Source organism: Tursiops truncatus, chromosome 16 (genome assembly GCF_011762595.2).
Source record: "Tursiops truncatus isolate mTurTru1 chromosome 16, mTurTru1.mat.Y, whole genome shotgun sequence".
Lineage (NCBI taxonomy): Eukaryota > Metazoa > Chordata > Mammalia > Artiodactyla > Delphinidae > Tursiops > Tursiops truncatus.
Genome location: NC_047049.1, coordinates 27,754,677 through 27,772,822, shown reverse-complemented (window position 1 = coordinate 27,772,822; position 18,146 = coordinate 27,754,677). Strand labels below are relative to the sequence as shown.

The window sequence follows — 18,146 nt, the reverse complement described above, 5'->3', positions numbered from 1 at the left end:
ATGTGGTCACTGTTTCGCTCACACCTGTCTATCCAGTGTGGGGGCTTCCCTAGGAATCACTCACCTGCACAGATCTGAACGTAGTAATGAAAGGCAACATGATATGATAGCCTGGTCCACTGGGGCTAGTTAGTAAAGCTCCTCCCCTGCAAAAAGATGTTTCAATTTGACAAGATTATAAAAAGAGAAATTCTCTTTCCAAATCTAAAATGCTATAATAAATATTCACTCTTACTCATGCTATTGATCTACTAAAGCCTCACTAATATGAGTTACTAATGATGAACAACTGCTGGTCCCTAAAATATCTGCCACACCTACAAAAGTGAAAAGATCAAATTAAAGTGCCCATGTTACACCTTGTTTCACAAGTTCTACCAACCATACCTCTGGGTCTCCAGCACCACTCTCAGATATAAAGATTCTCTTTGGTCTTTAACCTTTTGAGAACTACTTGTGAAAAAAATTCGAATGGCTCTCAGTTGATGTACTTTAATTGTACATAGCATGAGCCAGATCAAAACACAATACATTTAATCACCAGGCTGAATAAAAAATAGATAACACAAACTTTCAAGGAAGGAGAAAATTTCTGATGCTCAAGATTCTTTTAATCTACCTACAAAGCAATTAAAATGCTGGGGGCGATTAACATACACACTACTATATATAAAATAGGTAAACAACAAGGACCTTCTGTATAGCACAGGGAACTATACTCAATATTTTGTAATAACCTATAATAGAATATCTGAAAAATAATATATATAAATAAATATATATATGTATAACTGAATCACTTTGCTATACACTTGAAACACAACATTGTAAATTAACAATTTAAACAATTTTTTAAAATCAAAAAAGAAACTTATTTGGAACAAAGAAAAAAATACTGGGGGCATAAAGCCTCTATAAAATCAACAACAACAACAAATTAGCACGGAAAGATGAAGGGTGAGGGGATAAGACTACAAATAGATATAAGTGTGGACTTGTTCACCAAATTCCGGAATGTGAGAAACATGAAAGCACATCTTGCAAGTTATAAAAAGGAGGTAATTTGGAGGCAAATATAAAAAAGAAGTCCTATTTTACATAATGAATAGTCAATTAATATAACTTACCTTCCTATCTTGAAAATATAAATAGGTTTGCAAAGAATTCATAACAAATAGCTAATAAAAGATGAACTGTTCGCGGTCCAGCCCTAATTTTTTGAGAGCCATACCTTGAAATGTTCTCGGATTTACTGTCAGGAAGACAATGCTGAACTAGATGGAAATACAGACTAATCTGCCATTTTTTAAATGCCAGACCCCCCACCTGCTAAGATATATCACTAAAATTGTATTTGAAATTAGTGCTTCACAGGGAAGACTGTTTCTAAGACTCAGGATGGATCTAAAAGTAGAAATATTGGTTTTATGGGATGACAAAAGCCGGCAAAAAGTTGAAGCTCTTTCAAATACATCGTTATCGCAATTTCTCCAAACTGTCCTCTGTCTATATCAAAAGAACAGGTGGTAACTACGTTAAAGGAAAAGCTATTCATCTCAGCTAGAGATCAACACATTCCACACCACTGCTTTCCACAACTTGAAAAGACAGGGAAAGGTGGGAGGAGGATGTATCTGTCACAATCCTGTGTTTGTCTCCCAAGGTCCAGGAATTTAACAACTGTCACGGTCTTAATGGCCTTACAAGCCCAAACCAGACACCAGGACTTTTTAAAGGAAAAAAAAAAAAATCTAAGAAACAACCACAAACAGGACCAGAGTTTCTAAATAGCACCTACAGCTGCAACTAATGGCCAGTACAGCTGTATGGAATTTAACAATGATTTATCCATTTCTTCAGCCACAGGTGGAGTCACCACTGCCTTCCACCCTTCATTTTTTTCTGCAAATGACTGAATTTACTGACTACTAGGAACAACTGCAGGGAGTCTTAACCTCTGCACACAATGTACATAGCACTGAAACTGTCCAACACCTGGAGGATGCTCTGCAAAAGCCTGCCACAGCTTCCATACTCTCCCTAGAGCTGCGACGAAAGTCACTTCCTAGGACTGGAAAGAGCTCCCTGACACCGCAGAGGGAACAACTTCCTAGACTCTAATGGGAGCCTCCCTTCTACCTGCTCTAGAACCTGAGCTGACTGCACGTGCCGCTCACCTGTAGTACACGGCCAGGTGTCCTTCCTCGATCTTGTGGATGGAGGCGTAGAGGAGGACAACCACCAGACCCACCACTCCAGCCACCAGAACGCGTGCTTGAGTCATATTCATCCTAGTTCCTCCTGGATGAGGAAGGAACGGGGCCCCAGCCCCGTGAGTGACAGGCCCACCTTCCATTTTCCACCTCGCCCTGCCGCGACCTGGACCCCTCCCGCAGGCCGAGCTGAGGAGTCCTGTGCCTCTTTCCCTCCTCGCAGAGCCCGCTTCCCCGTCGCCAACCCCTCCGCGCGAGCCGGCCCGTGGGTCGCCCCTGCTCGGTGAGCGTCTTGACACCCCCCCACCCCCACTCCCAACAGCCGCTCCTCCCCGCCCAGGGGAAAGCATTAACTGAGAAGGGGGCCAGCCGCAGACCCCGGACGGACGCCGACCCCTCGGCCGCGCCCCACCGATCAGTGACGCACCGCCCCCCGCGTGCACGTGAAGTCTCCACCCGGGCCGCACCAACCGCGGCCAAGAGCCGGCCCCGCCCACCCGCGGGGCACTGCGGCTGCGCAGACACGCACACCGACGCTGCGCTTGCCCCGCGACTAGAGACGGGGAGCGGACGGGACAAAATTCTTGCCGCCGCCCGCCGAGCTATCTCGCGCGAAGGTACGTGGGCTCTCTACTGTGTACTGCTGGTTTCCTGCTCCGGAAGAGACGGGAAATCGGCAATGTGGAGCAAGGAAGGAGGCAGAGGAACGGAGAGGGCCTCTGAGACAAGGGACTGGTCAGCGTGTTCTTGTGCAGTCACCTATTAACGTGCCAGAATGCTGATGCAGGGAGGGCTTTATGAAAGCCATCCAAGCAATAAGAACAGAATAAACTAATAAGCAGTAAACGTGGGTGTGTGTTGGAGGGTCCTCCGGGAAGATTGAAGACAATGAGCATTTGAGCTTCCTTGAAGCCTGTGTGATGGAAAGGAGTGGGATGCTAGGCTAGGCCCAGATTTTGAAAGGCTCGAATGCACTTTTTCTGTAGGGAGGGAAAACTGGATGGCTAGAGAATAGAGACAGACTTTCTTTTCACTACATATTTTTCTGTTCTTTTAAATTATGCATTATCTGCATGTATTACCGGAAACAGAAAGGACAAAGTGAAAGAGTAGATGGGAGTAAGAAAGATGGATACAAAGGAAATAAGGGCAGCATGTTAGAAGAGGTTGGGCAGTAATGGTGTAAGCCTTGAAAGGCTAGCAGTGGGACCACAACTGGACAAGGTAGAATAAGGTTGGAGGGCTCTGTAACCTCTTGGGCAGGGAAGTATGGGAAAGCAGTACCTTAGGGCCAGTGAGTCTACAAAATGGCTTAGAGTGGAGACAGGAGACAGGGAAGCCAAGTTGTTAGGAAACTGCAGGCCCAAGGTTACCATGGTAGTAACAGTGGAAATGGTAAGAGGTAAATAGAATCAATTAAAATCTTCTTTAAAGGAAGCCCTCCCAGACCACTGTACCTTCTCCCTTCAATAAATGCACTTACCTGTATCATTCATTTGACTTCTACTAGGAATGTATGGGACCGTGTCTGTACCAGATAAATGTTATTTGCAGAGCTTAGCTATTTTAACTGATAAAAAGCAAAGAGAATAAAAAATAACTTGTCCGGCCTCTGTTTTCTGGATGGATTCTCTTAGTTTTTCATAATATTGCTTGAATTAGGGAATGAAATGGATATAATGCACAACTGACACTTAACTCTGAAAAGTTGTCAGCCAATAAAGTGTTCAACTCATGTATCATAAGCAAATTTGAGGTGCTCGCACTATGAAAGACCGTTCTGACTCACACCACTTGCCCTTACGTATCACACAGATCAGGCTAGCCTGAGATCATATCAGCCACAAACCATAAATATGGTCCCACCCTCTACCAGATCTTTTATCAGTTATTACAATGATATTTAGAAAAACACATGGTCATTTAAAAAATCCTTTAACAATAATTTCATTCCACATAAACATTCTTATTGTACTGCCTGTGTTAACTTTTCTGATCTTCCCATTTTGCTCAATATCTTCCAAGCAATAGGTACCCAATAAATGTTTATTGATTAAAACCTTCTAGAACTGGAGAAGCAAGAGAGAGACTGCCTATTTTAACGGCTGGTAGTCAGAATGTCCATATTCAGAGAAACAGCAGTACCAGATGACTAGAGTTAGGAGAAGACGACCCCAAGGTCTCAAACTTAGATGACTGGGAAAATGACACTACTAGCAAAAATGGGGATGGTGTAACTAAGACAGCAGTTTATAGGGCAAGGTATGAGCACAGTTTTTAGACATGGATAGTGTTGATAGGACATCTCAGGAGAAAAGAGTATATTAAAGAAGCTACCCAATACTGTCTTTACCATAAGTCCTGTTTCATTCCTAAGGAAAGTACACTGAGAGCCCATTATGTTATTCTGTGCTCCAACGCTGCTTCACAGAATCTTCACATTTTCCCAAAGCATATTCAATTATTATAATCTGATTTTAGTGAATAGAGGTTCAAAAAGTAATTTAAAAATTATTTAATACACAAAGTGAAAAACTGTCTAAAATACAAAAGAATTTCACATTTTTCTTTAAACAAGTAACACCTTCTAAATTATTTAACAGATGATAGACCCACAATCCTTTATCTGAAACCCTTGGGGCCAGGTGTTTCAGAATTATGAAATTTTCAGATTTTTAGAAAGGTAATTCAGTGCATATGCCATACTACATAAACCCCAGGCAGGGTCTGTGGCAGCACCCTACCCCCAAACAAGCAAACACGTTAATATTTCTACAGCAAAAAAAAAAAAAAAAAAAAGAATATTCACACTAAATGGGATAGATTCAATGTCAGTTCACGTTGGATGTGCAAGCAGGTGAATTCTGTCACCAAACTTATGAAAAACCTTGTTATCAGAGCTTTTTGCATTTTGGAATTACAGATCGGGAGTACAGACCTTTATAAATTTATATGACAAGACATGAAAGATTCCTTAAACAAAAGACCCATTTATACAAATGAAAACATAGATAAGCTTTCAAATACATTATAAATTAACAGGCATCTTTTCTCTGATATTATTAAATGTACATCTTAAATACATATACACATAGCACACTTAACAAGATTTGAAAGAATCAACTGGTATTAAAGGCACAGATGCACAATCCCTTCTGTAGGAAAGGGATACAGTCAAATGTGCATTTGGGATTGAAATTGAAAATGGGATTAAACTAACTCCTTATGATGCCGGGAAAAGCACTGTTGAGTGCAACACAAGGAGGTAGGGTTTATTCTTCAAGAAGTACAATTCTACTTGCAAACAGTCTCTTCCACAGAAACACAGGCAAACAATTTTTACTTAGAATACATGTTAGTTGAGATTTTCTTCTCTGTATACATTACTTTGGCCTTATGCCCAAAAGTGAAATGTTGAAAGATAGTCAAGTTAAATAAGTAATGTTTTATCAAGTTTGAAGACAAATGGATCCCAACGATGCTCCTAAGTAGCTGTAGTATTTAAACAAGTCCACTGAGTCATTAAATTCTGTCTGTTCAGAGGTTAAAATTACCCAGTCAAAATATTGCACTGTGAAATCATGTGTAGTTTCTGATCATAGTCATTTCTTCCATTGATGGGTGTCTGAAGAATGGTTTCATAAGAGAAAAACAAATTTCCAACATTTGCAGCAACAACTTCATACGTTTGGGTCAGTAAGTGGCAAGTCATTCTGTTAACCAACTCCAATCAAGATTCTAAAACCAGGCATGAAAAAGATACAATTAGATATTGACTAAAAGTGGTAGGTATATGGGTGTTCATTTCTGCAAGTTTTCTGTATATTTGGACATTTTATAATCAAAAGTTGAAAAACCAAAAGTACAAATAAGTTGCAATTAAAGAGTTTAGTTTACCTTTTCTGCTAACTAAAAAAAAATTTCAGAGTTTTTATAAATATTTGAAGCAAATAATTAAAGAGGAAATAACAAAGAATTAACATCAAGACTAAATGTAGTGAAAGTTAATCCAGTAAACATTTTATTGTAATTTCTCCAAGTTTTAACAAATCAATAATTCACAGTAACCAAATCTTCATATAAACACTTCTATAAATTATAACCATATTAACATTCATTTTGCATACAGCAGTTACTATATTTGAATTACAGTACAAATCATGTCCAATCTTATTGGAGAAAATTGATTGCTGAAGCAAAAAGTACAAACCATTCGATTTCAGTGGTCACACTGCAAAGAAAGCTCACTACTCATTTAACTTGACCAAAAATGCTATTGTTGAAGATAACTGATGACATAATCCTAGTATATCCATGAATAAGAGAAGATGGGGAGTTGAGATCAAGCATTCCTCAAATGCTCTTTCCTCTGAGTTCTATTCCCCATCTGCATCCCAAATGCCAGATAAATCTAGCATGGAAAGTTAAATCCTTTGCACCCAACATACCTAAAACAGACATCCGTATCCATATAAAACTTACCATCATACTGTTGCCCTGTTTCTCATTTACTTCATGCATAATAGTGCTTAAATGGCCAAGACAGTTCAAATTTTCTTCTATTATTTGTGCTAAAGTCTCCCTGTGGAATGAAAGCAAAGAGGCATACGAATTTCCTCTATTTTCTGGTCTTCAGGGTCAGGATGATTCTGCCCTTCCGACAACACTGCAACCCTGCAACCCAATGCAGCTGATTCCTGTAGTCTTCAGTTTCCTCATCCCTCCCACCCACAGGCAAGAGTCCTGTTACTCCAAGCTGCTGCCTCTGCCCAGCTCTAATAATAGTGAGTCCACTATAACTGCAATCTGATTTTCCTCTGAAATATAAGTGGCACTTATATACAACTTTTTCCCCCTGAAAATGCTCACTGGGGGGAAAAAAAGAGAGATCCTGTGGCACAGCTAGATGAAAGATCTCTTTGTTTCTGAAACATTTCCCTTTCCTTATAAGTAGTAAAAAACATCAGCATGCTTACTTCAGAGATACACATGTAGGGGAGGAGATACAAAAGTACAATCTTTTCTGCAAATATCAGGGAAGGTGAAAAAAACTGTTTGGAAAATACAGATGACAGCAATGAGAAAGCAAACAAGCAAGCTGATTCCTGAGGACAGCAGAAGAAACCTGTGACAGGGGAGCTGCCCAGAACCAAGAAGTATCCCTGAAGTTTGTATTTGAAGGAAATCCTGAATTTGGTTTCCACCTTCTACACTTCCCTCTTCCATATGGCCTCCATCCTTACCTTTTACTAACCCTCAGTCCCTACCCGACTAGAATCAGTTCTAAGCCATGGAAGATAGTCATTATTAGCTTAGAACTAAATTCTCATCCAGCTTATTCAACAGATAGAAAAACTGAGGCCAACAGTTCCCAATCCTTGGTGGTTAAGTACCGCGGGTACATTTGAAGTTTTCCTTTATAATGTATTCCTACTGGAAAATGTATTTAAAAATTCCTGTTGAATATACTTTTGCAAACAACCACAACCTCACATTGAAAATCACTTGTACAGAGGTAACATTTGCAACCATTTGCATCCCCTAATAAACCTACATGCCTTTAATGAAAGCAAAAAGGTATTAAATTTTATTTGTGTCAATTCTGATTAATGGAATATTTCCTCAAGTCCATATAATTAATTATAGCCTATGCTGTAGCTGTGGATGTATTACATCGGGCCAAATGTATAATGGCCCCGAGATATACCCTGGAGCTTGCTTTCTTTAAGAAGATAAAATACCTGGTATCAGCTTGCCTTCCTGCCATGTGCTTTTCTCTCATAAAAGCAGAGTACAGAATGGGCAACTGCATGACCTCCTGAGCAGTGATGTTACATGGCTGCACCTCTGCAAAACTAATTATGAGCAGAGCTTCCAGGAAATGCTGGTATTGTAGAGGTCTCCATGAGTTGTGAGAAAAGTGACAATACACAAGCTAGCAAAGAGCCAATGGCTCTGGATACGGCACATCTTATGCTGAGAAAAATAACAGAAATGGATAGTCATTCAGCTTTTAGCAGAAGAGTAGGAATTAAAAGAAAATATAGGACTTCAAACGAGTTATTTGCAAAAATGATTTAAGGCACTGAAAAAAGTCATTTTAGAAATACTAAGTTATAAAATGAGTAGATTAAACTCAATTCCATTAGAGGGTTGATCAAGGGCCCTAAAATAATAACTTCAAAAAGATAGCATAATTTCTCAGAGATAAATGGTTAAGTGAGGAATATAGTTTGGCTAAAAGATTTGATAAGCCAATAACAGATAAAGAACTTAGAACCTGGACTGAGCTAATAAGAAGTAACATTTGCTGAAGATTCACTTCCCCAGCATTTTATATACACTGTCTAGCTGAATTTTCACAACACTTCCCATTTTACAGGTAAGGAAATGTGAACATTAAAAGAGTCAAGTTAACTGTATAAGGTTATTACAAAGAGACAATCAGGATTCAATCCTGGTCTATAAGGCAGTGAAGAATATGTCTTAACCACTGCACTCTACTGCCTCATTCCTACCACTGCTCTTGAAAATACAACTATCTATTTTAACAAAGTGAACCCACCCATCTTGAGGAGTTACCACGCATGACAGAGGATGTTCACGTTCTGCTGAAGTTGTGGGCAGCCATGCTGATGCCTGAGGGGTTACACCTTCTAGACTGGATCCTACAAGGGACCGAGCAGAGCTCTGTGTCTGAAGGAAAAAAAAAAAAAAAAAAGATTATAGGCAAGCACCTCCACACATTCATATTCCTAAGACTTAACATTTCTATCACTACTTTTATGCATAACCAGACTATTTCTGTATAAATTTGTCTCTACTCTTACACACCCCTACTAACTATCCTGTCCTTGACCCCTTTCTTCATTGACTAAAACTAAATGTATCTATCCTTCTATTCTACTTTAGTTGGAAAAAAAAATCTCCAGTTGAACAAAGGACTAGTTTTTTTAATCTAGTCAGGCACAGCTACCCCCAAATTGGGTTGGGATACCACAGTGGTCTAGGGTTGAGAGGAGTATAAAAACAGGAAACCGGAAAGGAGAGAGAGAATGAAAGATGATCATGAAGTCCTGTATCAGAATTGCTAGGGAGACAGCAAGCAAAGAACATGAGCATCAACCCAACATAAAATACACATGTCCTTATATATGGAATTTAAGAAAAAAAAAAAAAGGGTCATGAAGAACCTAGGGATAAGACAGGAATAAAGACACAGACCTACTAGAGAATGGACTTGAGGATATGGGGAGGGGGAAGGGTAAGCTGTGACAAAGCGAGGAAGAGGCATGGACATATATACACTACCAAACATAAGGTAGATAGCTAGTGGGAAGCAGCTGCATAGCACAGGGAGATCAGCTCCGTGCTCTGTGACCGCCTGGCGGGGTGGGATAGGGAGGGGGAGGGAGGGAGACGCAAGAGGGAAGAGATATGGGAACATATGTATATGTATAACTGATTCACTTTGTTATAAAGCAGAAACTAACACACCATTGTAAAGCAATTATACTCCAATAAAGATGTAAAAAAAAAAAAACACATGTCTTCAAGAGGACACAGATCATGCTGATAAAAATCCCTTTTGCAGGGAGTAACAGCAAATCAATGTCATATTACATAATTCATTAAAAATTACTTACACAGGCAATTTTAAGGAGATGCCATATTTCTTTCTGCCTCTTTCCCTGCATAAACATGACAGTATTGTCAGCTTCTTTGATGTTACTGAGGGCCATTTCCACCTTGGGCAGTAGATCAATAATCTTCTGCTTACAGCCCAACAACTTGCTGGAGAGGTAAAATCTGTGTCAGACATTTATACATCCCCCAAGACTGTACCCCATACTCCCAAACCCAGCTGGGGGAATGAATCACAATCAGCATAGATTTAATGACTGATCTGCAAAGCAATGCACACAAACAGGACACATAAATGCATGCAGCTGTGGTCAGGGTTCCCAACGTACTGCCAGTACTCTTCCTGGTTCTAGTATATTTACCAGAAAAGGGTATTACACTTTGAAAGGAACATGATAAAAGTATCCTGGCTTTTCAACAGTAAGGAAAACAATATTTCTACCTCAAATGACCGAACAGCTCCTTGAGAACCCGATCCTGACTCTGCACAGTATGCACAATGATTTTCACCATCTCCGTGCTGTCGCTGTAGGAGTGATCTATAAAAGATCTCAGTCAGTAGGTATAACCTCTCTTCTGCGTGAACATATCAGCCTCCAAACAAAAAATTCCTAAAAATCTGAAACTAGTTTTAATTAACATCTCCATTTAATTTCAAAGCTAAATTAAGATAAAAGATTTTAAGATTATATATCTATAGATAATCATATAACTAAAAATGAAGTCTGTGTGTTTGTGTGTATATAATGTATATATAGATTTATCACTGTATCTTCAGTTATAAGAAGAATCATCTTGGCTACCTTAACCCATACTAACCCGAGCCCCAGACACATATGCAGCTTTCTGGACAAGAGATCATTTTTTCTTGGATGATTAACATAATTTGTTTAGAAGCAGTAAGACAATTCATCAAACTTTCACTGACTTAAAGGAAGGAATCCCAGCTAGGCTTGCTTGGAATTTCATGTTTAGCCATCTGTTTATACCCATGAAAACGTTGAAAAAAGCTGACCAACTTAAGCCAAATCTGATGCACTAATAAAAGGACCTGTAGACACCTTGAAAATTCAGTTTGAGGGTAGTATGAAATCTTAAAGCAAACTGGCAGTTGACAAATGTCCTCAAATGGGATGGCTGTGTGGTCACAGTGAGTAGGTTCTACCGTTATAGATGCCATCTCATTTAAAAAACAAACAAACAACTACAATTAATTGTAATATTTCAGAAAATGGTTATTTAAATTTTAAAACATTGGAAGGTTGCTCATGGATCATGCTGGTATTTCCCCGGACAATAATTAGTCTCAAATGCAAAACTATTATTATTATTATTTGCTATTCTCTACTTAAAATTTTCTCATTTAACCCTCACAGGAGTCCTGTGAGATGGCTACTGTTGTTACCCACATTTTACTATGAATGGAGTATCGAAAGAGGTTTAAAAAAAGTTGTCCTTTGTTAGCACTGCAAAGACTTCACCTAGCACTCAACTTGATTCCCCACACATCTTTTTCTTTGTCTCTCCCTCAACAACAACCAGATACAGAGACTCCAAAAAGGCTCCTCTCCAAACAGCACTTCTTCATAAATCCCACGGGCTAGGCCCAACAGCTTTCCCATATAACTAGCTCTTTTAGATGGTCAAAGACCTTAGAACTTTAACCTACTCCAACATAAAGAATGAAGAAAGTTGGTTTTCACCATTTTCAGCTGAACAAAAGTCTCAAGGCAACTCTAAACCGGAAAAGACACCAAAAACTATACCTCAAGTGTGATTACATAAGCCCCAACAATAGACAAAACTTCTTGTCACAACTAGTTTGTCACTCAAGGTGACTATCAGTTCAAAGAAGCTATCTGGATAGCAAGTTTATTTCTAGGCCCTGTGATATGCTGATATGCATGGCTACTGCAAAGTTTTTATAAAAATAATCCAAACAAATGTTATCAATGACTGTGGAAAGTTAATCCACTGAGTCAATGGATGGAATTTTATATATCTTCATCTGCAAAATCTGATTCATTGGCCAGAAGAGAGTAATGAATATCGATTAAAGAAAAAAAAAATTAGCCTTGCTCTATTTGAAATCTTAAATTTCAATATTTTACTCTAACCACAACTTTATCACTTACATCACTTTTTTGTCAATATCTTCAACTTTTCTGTCCTCTTGTCAGCAAGATCCTAACCCTACATCAGTCTAACCACCTGCTCTATCAGTTTCTGTATCCAAGCTACTAACCACTACCAACAAAAAAATTGTACTATCATTCTCTCTGTTGTAACTACTAATTCACAGGGTTTCACTTCTGCTCTGGATTCTTTTTTTTTTTGCGGTATGCGGGCCTCTCACTGTTGTGGCCTCTCCCATTGCGGAGCACAGGCTCCGGACGCGCAGGCTCAGTGGCCACGGCTCACGGGCCCAGCCGCTCCACGGGATGTGGGATCTTCCCGGACCGGGGCACGAACCCGTGTCCCCTGCATCGGCAGGCGGACTCTCAACCACTGCACCACCAGGGAAGCCCTGCTCTGGATTCTTAATAAATGTCTTGGATCAGCAACATCTGCCATTGCACACACCAGCTTTCAAAAATCTTTAGCATACTCCTTAAATCTACGACGTCACACCTCTTCAATTACAGATAAACCCACTTCTTACTTCGGGATAGGAGGACATAAAGCAGTAAGATCCTCACCTTCCAACCCCTATACCCACATAAGTGTCTGTATCCACACACATCCCCCCCCGGCAATTATCAGTGGCAACAAGCCCAACACCTCCTACTATTCTCTGGAGTCAGCCTCTCAAACTTGTTCAGAGACTTCCCTCTCCACAGGCTTTTGGCCCCAAGCACATAAATAAGCTCAAGTCTTTCTTCTGAAAACTGACCTCCCTTGATTCTTCATCTCCTCCTAGCTGCTCACCTCTCTTCTTTCCTTAACAGCCAAGCTTCTGGAAAGAATAGCCTAGATAACCAGTTCTCAAACTTACTGGTCTCAGGACACCTACACTCAAAAATTCTTAACAACTCCAAAGTGTTCTTCAGGAATTAAACTGAGAAATACAAAAATATTAATTTATTCATTTAAAAATAACAATAAACTCACCTATTAATACATTTGTATTCAAAATAACTGTATTTCCCCCTCAAAATTTAGTGAGAGCATTGGCATTGTTTTAAATTTTTGCAAATCTTTTTAATATCACCACCAATCTTATCAGAAAAGCATTTAAGTATTGGGAAGCTGACAAATTTCAGCTGATGGATAGACATTTTCCTACATTTTAATTTTTTGCTGGAAACATGGAATTTTATCACTGACAATATTGTTGGCTTTTTTCCTTCAAGTGATAGGTATGATCCATTAATTTTTAGAAAATATCTGCCTCATAACCAAATCTGAATAACCGTAGTTTTTCTGACAGTCATTGTTCCAAGTAAAAATGTTGTTCCATTAAAGAAGAGGCTGGTCAACAGCAATGTAAACAACCACTGAAGTGGTTTTCCTTAAGACAACCATCATACCTCAGTATGTAGCAGAAGCACTTTATGAATACTTCCCATTTTATCACACAGAATATTAAAAAGACATATACTCAAGGGTTGAGATTTAAATAGAAATTTTACTGCTTTACCAAGGACACTCTTAAATAAAACTGGTATTTTTTTAAAACTATGAATGCATGTTAGTGAAAATCAATGACTACTAGCATACTTTGGTGCTCATGCCTTCATTCATGCTAAGCAAGGTGCAAGCTGTTTACCCACCAATGCTTTTGCAGCATCAGTGAAAATGTCAATATAGTAAAAAAGGCAAATAACATCCTAGTATTATGAAAACAGTTTTGACCTCACTGACTCCTCTGAAAAGGTTTCAGGAATCCTCAGGGGTTCATGAGCCACACTTTGAGAATTGCTGATCTAGACTGACTTCTCCATTCCCTCCTGTCCCGCTCCCTCCTCAGCCAACTATAATCTGATTTCTGTTCCCAAAAGGCCATTATTTTACCAGGATCACCAATGATATCCAAACTACTAAGTCCAGTGAATATTTTCATTATCATTTTTATTACCCACATCTCTGTAGCATTTCACCCTACTGATCACTTTCTTCTTGAAACTCTCTCTGTCCTATTCCAATATCATTCCTGCTACATATTTGAGCCATTTCTCAATATTTGTAGGCTCTTCTGCTTCTAGCCATTTCTTGAATGTTGGTATTCCCTATGATTCCATCCTTGGTTTTCTTATTCAACATACTTTTTCAAGATGATCACTTTATTCCTATGGCTGATTACTCTCAAAATAGCTAAATACCTAGCCTGGACTTCTCTACTAAATCCATATATATATGTACACGTCTGTGTGTGTGTGTGTGTGTGTGTGTATGCATGTATATGTATGTGTGTTCATATATACATGCATATATACATACATACATATATACATACATACATATATAATACTACTAGACATCTCTATTTGAATGTCTCACTGACACCTTAACATCAACATGTACAAAAATGAACTCATGTTCTTTTCCCATTAAGTCTGTCATTTTCCTATACTTCCTATTATGGTGAGTGGTCCTACCATGCACCCAGCTGCTCTAGCCAGAAACTTGGCAGGCATCCATGATTCTCTACCCCATCTCCTACCACCCATATTAAATCCATCACCCAATACTATCAGTTCTACCTCCTAAATCTCTCTCTTGCCCTTACCCTCCTCCTCTTCACCCCACTGCCACAGTTCAGGCTCTTTGCCTTAGCTAATGACCCGCCTTATCCTGAGCCATGATTACTTCAACAACCTTATAACTAATAAGCATCTCTAGCACAGCCTCCCTTTAATCCATTATCCACAATGCTACCAGAGCAGTATTTCTAAAATGCTAATCTGATCATGTCATTCCCCTGCTTAAAACTTTTTAGGGTTTCTCTTTGCCAACATGATGAAATCCAAAATCGTTACTATGACATACCAAATCCTTTATTATCCAGCCACATCTCTCCTTCTGAAACTACAATCCAGTCACGCTGCATCTCCTCAAACATGCTGTTACATGTATATGTCTTTACCCATTATACTTATATATGCAAGAGCCTACCTCCTTTCACCGAGCTACTGCTACTTATCCTTTAAGGCTCATCTCAGATATCATCTCCTGCAGGAAACCTCCTCTAACCAACCCTGACCTCCAGTCAGGGTTAGATGCCTATTGTATAGTACCTCATAAATGTAGAAATTAACTGAACAAATTCCACTACAATAAAAACCAACATAGAGGAAATTTTGATATTTGTTAAATACAATTTAAGATGTATATTAATTTGCATGTGTTTGTAAATTTTAAGGTGTAAAACTTATGGGTTTTGTTTGTTTTTTTTAAATTTCAGTATATAGCAAATTAGGGCACAGACTTCACCTTTTATTTCTTCTATAACCCTTCAAAACAAATCAGTTTTTAACTGAAGGATAATATCTTGCACATACATAATACTTTATAGTTTTCAAAGCACTTTCACAAACATCCTCTCAAATACATTGCCACATACAGTCACTGAGTTAGGAAAGCTAGGTTTCAACCCCATTTTGCAGAAGAGGGAAATGAGATACAGGGAGAAAAGGTTATTTGCCTGAGGTCACTTGGTCAGTAAAGTGCCCTATCTAGAATTCAAGCCTTCCGATTCTCAATCCAGTGCTCTTTCCAGCAGAACATGCTCTGTATTCAGCAGATGTTCAACAGAATTGTTTTGCCAATGAAATAAGCAATCAGCGACCACATGCAGATGAAGGCATCATTTTCAAAGTAAATGCTTTGGCCTAGCACATGGGCATCCCTCTGCCCATTCCACACCTGAACCCACAGTATCAAATTCTTTCCAATCTCTTTAATTTTAAGCAGCACTTATTTTTTCCCGTCTTTCCACACATTTTCTTGCTTCCTCTTTCCCTTCTTTGAGTTCCTTTTTTCTCTTTCATTCGTTTCTTTCACTTCCTTTTAAAGTTTTTTCTCTTTCAATTTTCTTACTTTGCCTTCCTAATTTCTTAAATTCTCACAAACTTAAAAGCTGTTGTACCATAAACATCTCAATGGCAATACCAAAACTGGAATTTATTCTGCAGCTTATTTAAAATCCAGTCTCCTAGATTTGCTAGTGATGGTTTCCTAAAATGCCTTTGTGTACTGTGAAAAATTGTCTTACCTGAAGGTCTGTGCTTTAACTGCTTATATAGATCAATGGCACGCTGTTCCCTATGAAAGAAAAAAAAAGGTTCTATATGTGAAGATAGTTTAATGACTTTAATAATCTCCAACTTGAAATGAACAACATTATTTGAATAGAGTAATGATCTCATTTTAAAGCAAGTACATATTGCCAATGAATATTTTACAGAGCATTTCACTGGGTAATAAGCAAGATCTTAAGATGCAAAGTTTAATATATTAATACTTCATATCTGCTCTGATCTACTATCACATATATAATATCCTTGCACCAGAAACACTTAAATGGGAAAAAATTATGACCTGTGATTAGAGAAAAAAATCTCAAGTTTCTAATCAAAACACTTAGGAGGTTAACCTTATTTAGGGAATCTAATAGACAATATCTTCCTTGAACCAGAAGTATGGTAAATAGGGAAATAGTTTGTAATTTAGAATACTTGAAAATTTCTTAACACTCATATGAAAAGATGCTTTGATTTAAAAAGCAAAGGTCAACCCAAAGAGTTATTTCCAAAATTTCCTGTGACTAAGAAAGAACTTCCTTTTTAAATATGATGCCAATATATTTGGGGAAAGGAAAACTGTAGAAAAGAATCACATATAGACTTAATCTGCCAGAAATACAAAGAACGAATAATCTGCTACCAAAAATTACAGACACCAACACCAACAACATGAGTTCACCCTTACAGAGATTCCATCAAGTCTCCCTGACGTCGTCCATAGGGGCTCTTCTGTAGCTCCATGATTTCAGTGTGCAGGGACATGATCTGATCCTCCAGGTATCCAATGACACCCACCTAAAATATGATGAAACACAAAAGAAATGACAGGCTCACCACCACACAACACAAAGAACTCAGAGAATGACTTGCTGCAGTAACAGAACTAAGTGATTTAATGTAAAACACTGATTTTGGTGAAGCCTTTTTATCTTTCGGATTATGACATGTAATTTTCACATGAGCACCAACTTATTCCTAGGCTTCTCTCTTTTCTCTCCTGACAACAGTAGACTACTAGCATTTTCTTTTTCCTCTTGAGAAGCAAAAAGATAGAAGTGTCACTAACAAGAAAAAGTGGCCATCAAAACCACTGCATCTCAGTTCTATGATTTTCATTGCCTCTTGTTCCCAACTGCCTTGAATAAGGATGCAGAAAGATAAAGACATGGGATTCCCCAACCCAGGATACCAACTGCCCCACCCATGTCCTCAGGGAAGTGCTGGCATCAAGAAGAGCAACAACTTAGTGGGACCACAGACAGATGTACTGGGTAAGGAAGGAATCTGCCACCTAGAGAATGATTTATACCTAGTGTGACCATATAATTTATTGTCCAAACTAGCATAATTTTGAGAGTATTATTGATAATTATGGCAAGACAGGTATAAACTGAAACTGTCCCAGGTAAACCAGGATGTCCAGCCATCCTATCTAAACCAGTCATAAAAATAACAGTGATAACTACCATCTGTTATTCACTCCCATTTAATCTGTATAACCCTATTAAAAAAAGGTACAGTCTCTATAATATCATATGGAAACTGAAGCTCAGTGCGACTTCAATTTAGTCTCTTTTGCCCAAAGCCTTGGTTTTCATCCACTATGGTACTTCCCTCTATATATACAAAGTATCGACTAGATATTTAGCTGATATTCAGGAATGACATGAAAAATACTCTACAAAGACAGTTTCTAAGGAAGACCTCAGGAATTAATAAGCACACAAAGTGAGCTCAATGATTTTACCTCAGCATAGTGGATAGCCTTTTCTTCCATTTCTTTCCATGCTTTTAACATTTTTTCTGAGGCTAAAAAAAAAGTCTTAATTGGTTATCTCAGAAACAGCCATAGCTTTAATTACTGACCTACCCATCTCCTTGCCATATCAACATCAAAAACAGAGTTATGAGTTGAATTGTTCCCCCCCAAAAGATAGCTGAAGTCCTAACTCAGTACCTCAGAATTTGACCTTATTTGGAAATAGAGTCACTGCAGATGCAATTAGCTAAATTAAGATGGACTCAATCCAGTATGACTAGTGTC

The 18,146-nt window shown here is 38.6% G+C and overlaps 2 protein-coding genes across 13 annotated transcripts in view; both read right to left on the bottom strand.

The window, feature by feature from the left end:
• The window catches only part of ERLIN1 (ER lipid raft associated 1), a 37,149-nt gene extending 34,649 nt beyond the window's left edge, over positions 1–2,500 (bottom strand). Inside the window, exons 1-2 of one of the 4 annotated variants that reach the window (XM_073793701.1) lie at positions 2,178–2,500; positions 65–146 (exon numbers count right to left, since the gene is read on the bottom strand). In XM_073793701.1, the coding sequence (XP_073649802.1) occupies positions 65–146; positions 2,178–2,356 (261 nt within the window). In that variant the 5' untranslated portion in view covers positions 2,357–2,500. The remainder of the gene's footprint in view (positions 1–64; positions 147–2,177) is intronic. The other 3 variants (XM_033842095.2, XM_019939813.3, XM_019939815.3) reach the window with 3 other exon arrangements.
• A 2,213-nt stretch (positions 2,501–4,713) lies between these two features.
• CHUK (component of inhibitor of nuclear factor kappa B kinase complex) overlaps positions 4,714–18,146 on the bottom strand; it is a 35,519-nt gene continuing 22,086 nt past the window's right edge. For 3 of the 9 annotated variants that reach the window (XM_033842092.2, XM_019939822.3, XM_004320955.4), the window contains 8 exons: positions 17,850–17,911; positions 16,788–16,897; positions 16,072–16,121; positions 10,300–10,396; positions 9,860–10,007; positions 8,779–8,909; positions 6,696–6,795; positions 4,714–5,951 (listed from right to left, as the gene is read on the bottom strand). In XM_033842092.2, coding sequence (XP_033697983.1) covers positions 5,922–5,951; positions 6,696–6,795; positions 8,779–8,909; positions 9,860–10,007; positions 10,300–10,396; positions 16,072–16,121; positions 16,788–16,897; positions 17,850–17,911 — 728 coding nt within the window. In that variant the 3' untranslated portion in view covers positions 4,714–5,921. Of the gene's footprint in view, positions 5,952–6,695; positions 6,796–7,954; positions 8,190–8,778; positions 8,910–9,859; positions 10,008–10,299; positions 10,397–16,071; positions 16,122–16,787; positions 16,898–17,849; positions 17,912–18,146 lie in introns of those variants that run through there. The other 6 variants (XM_033842090.2, XM_019939819.3, XR_004522558.2 and 3 more) reach the window with 4 other exon arrangements.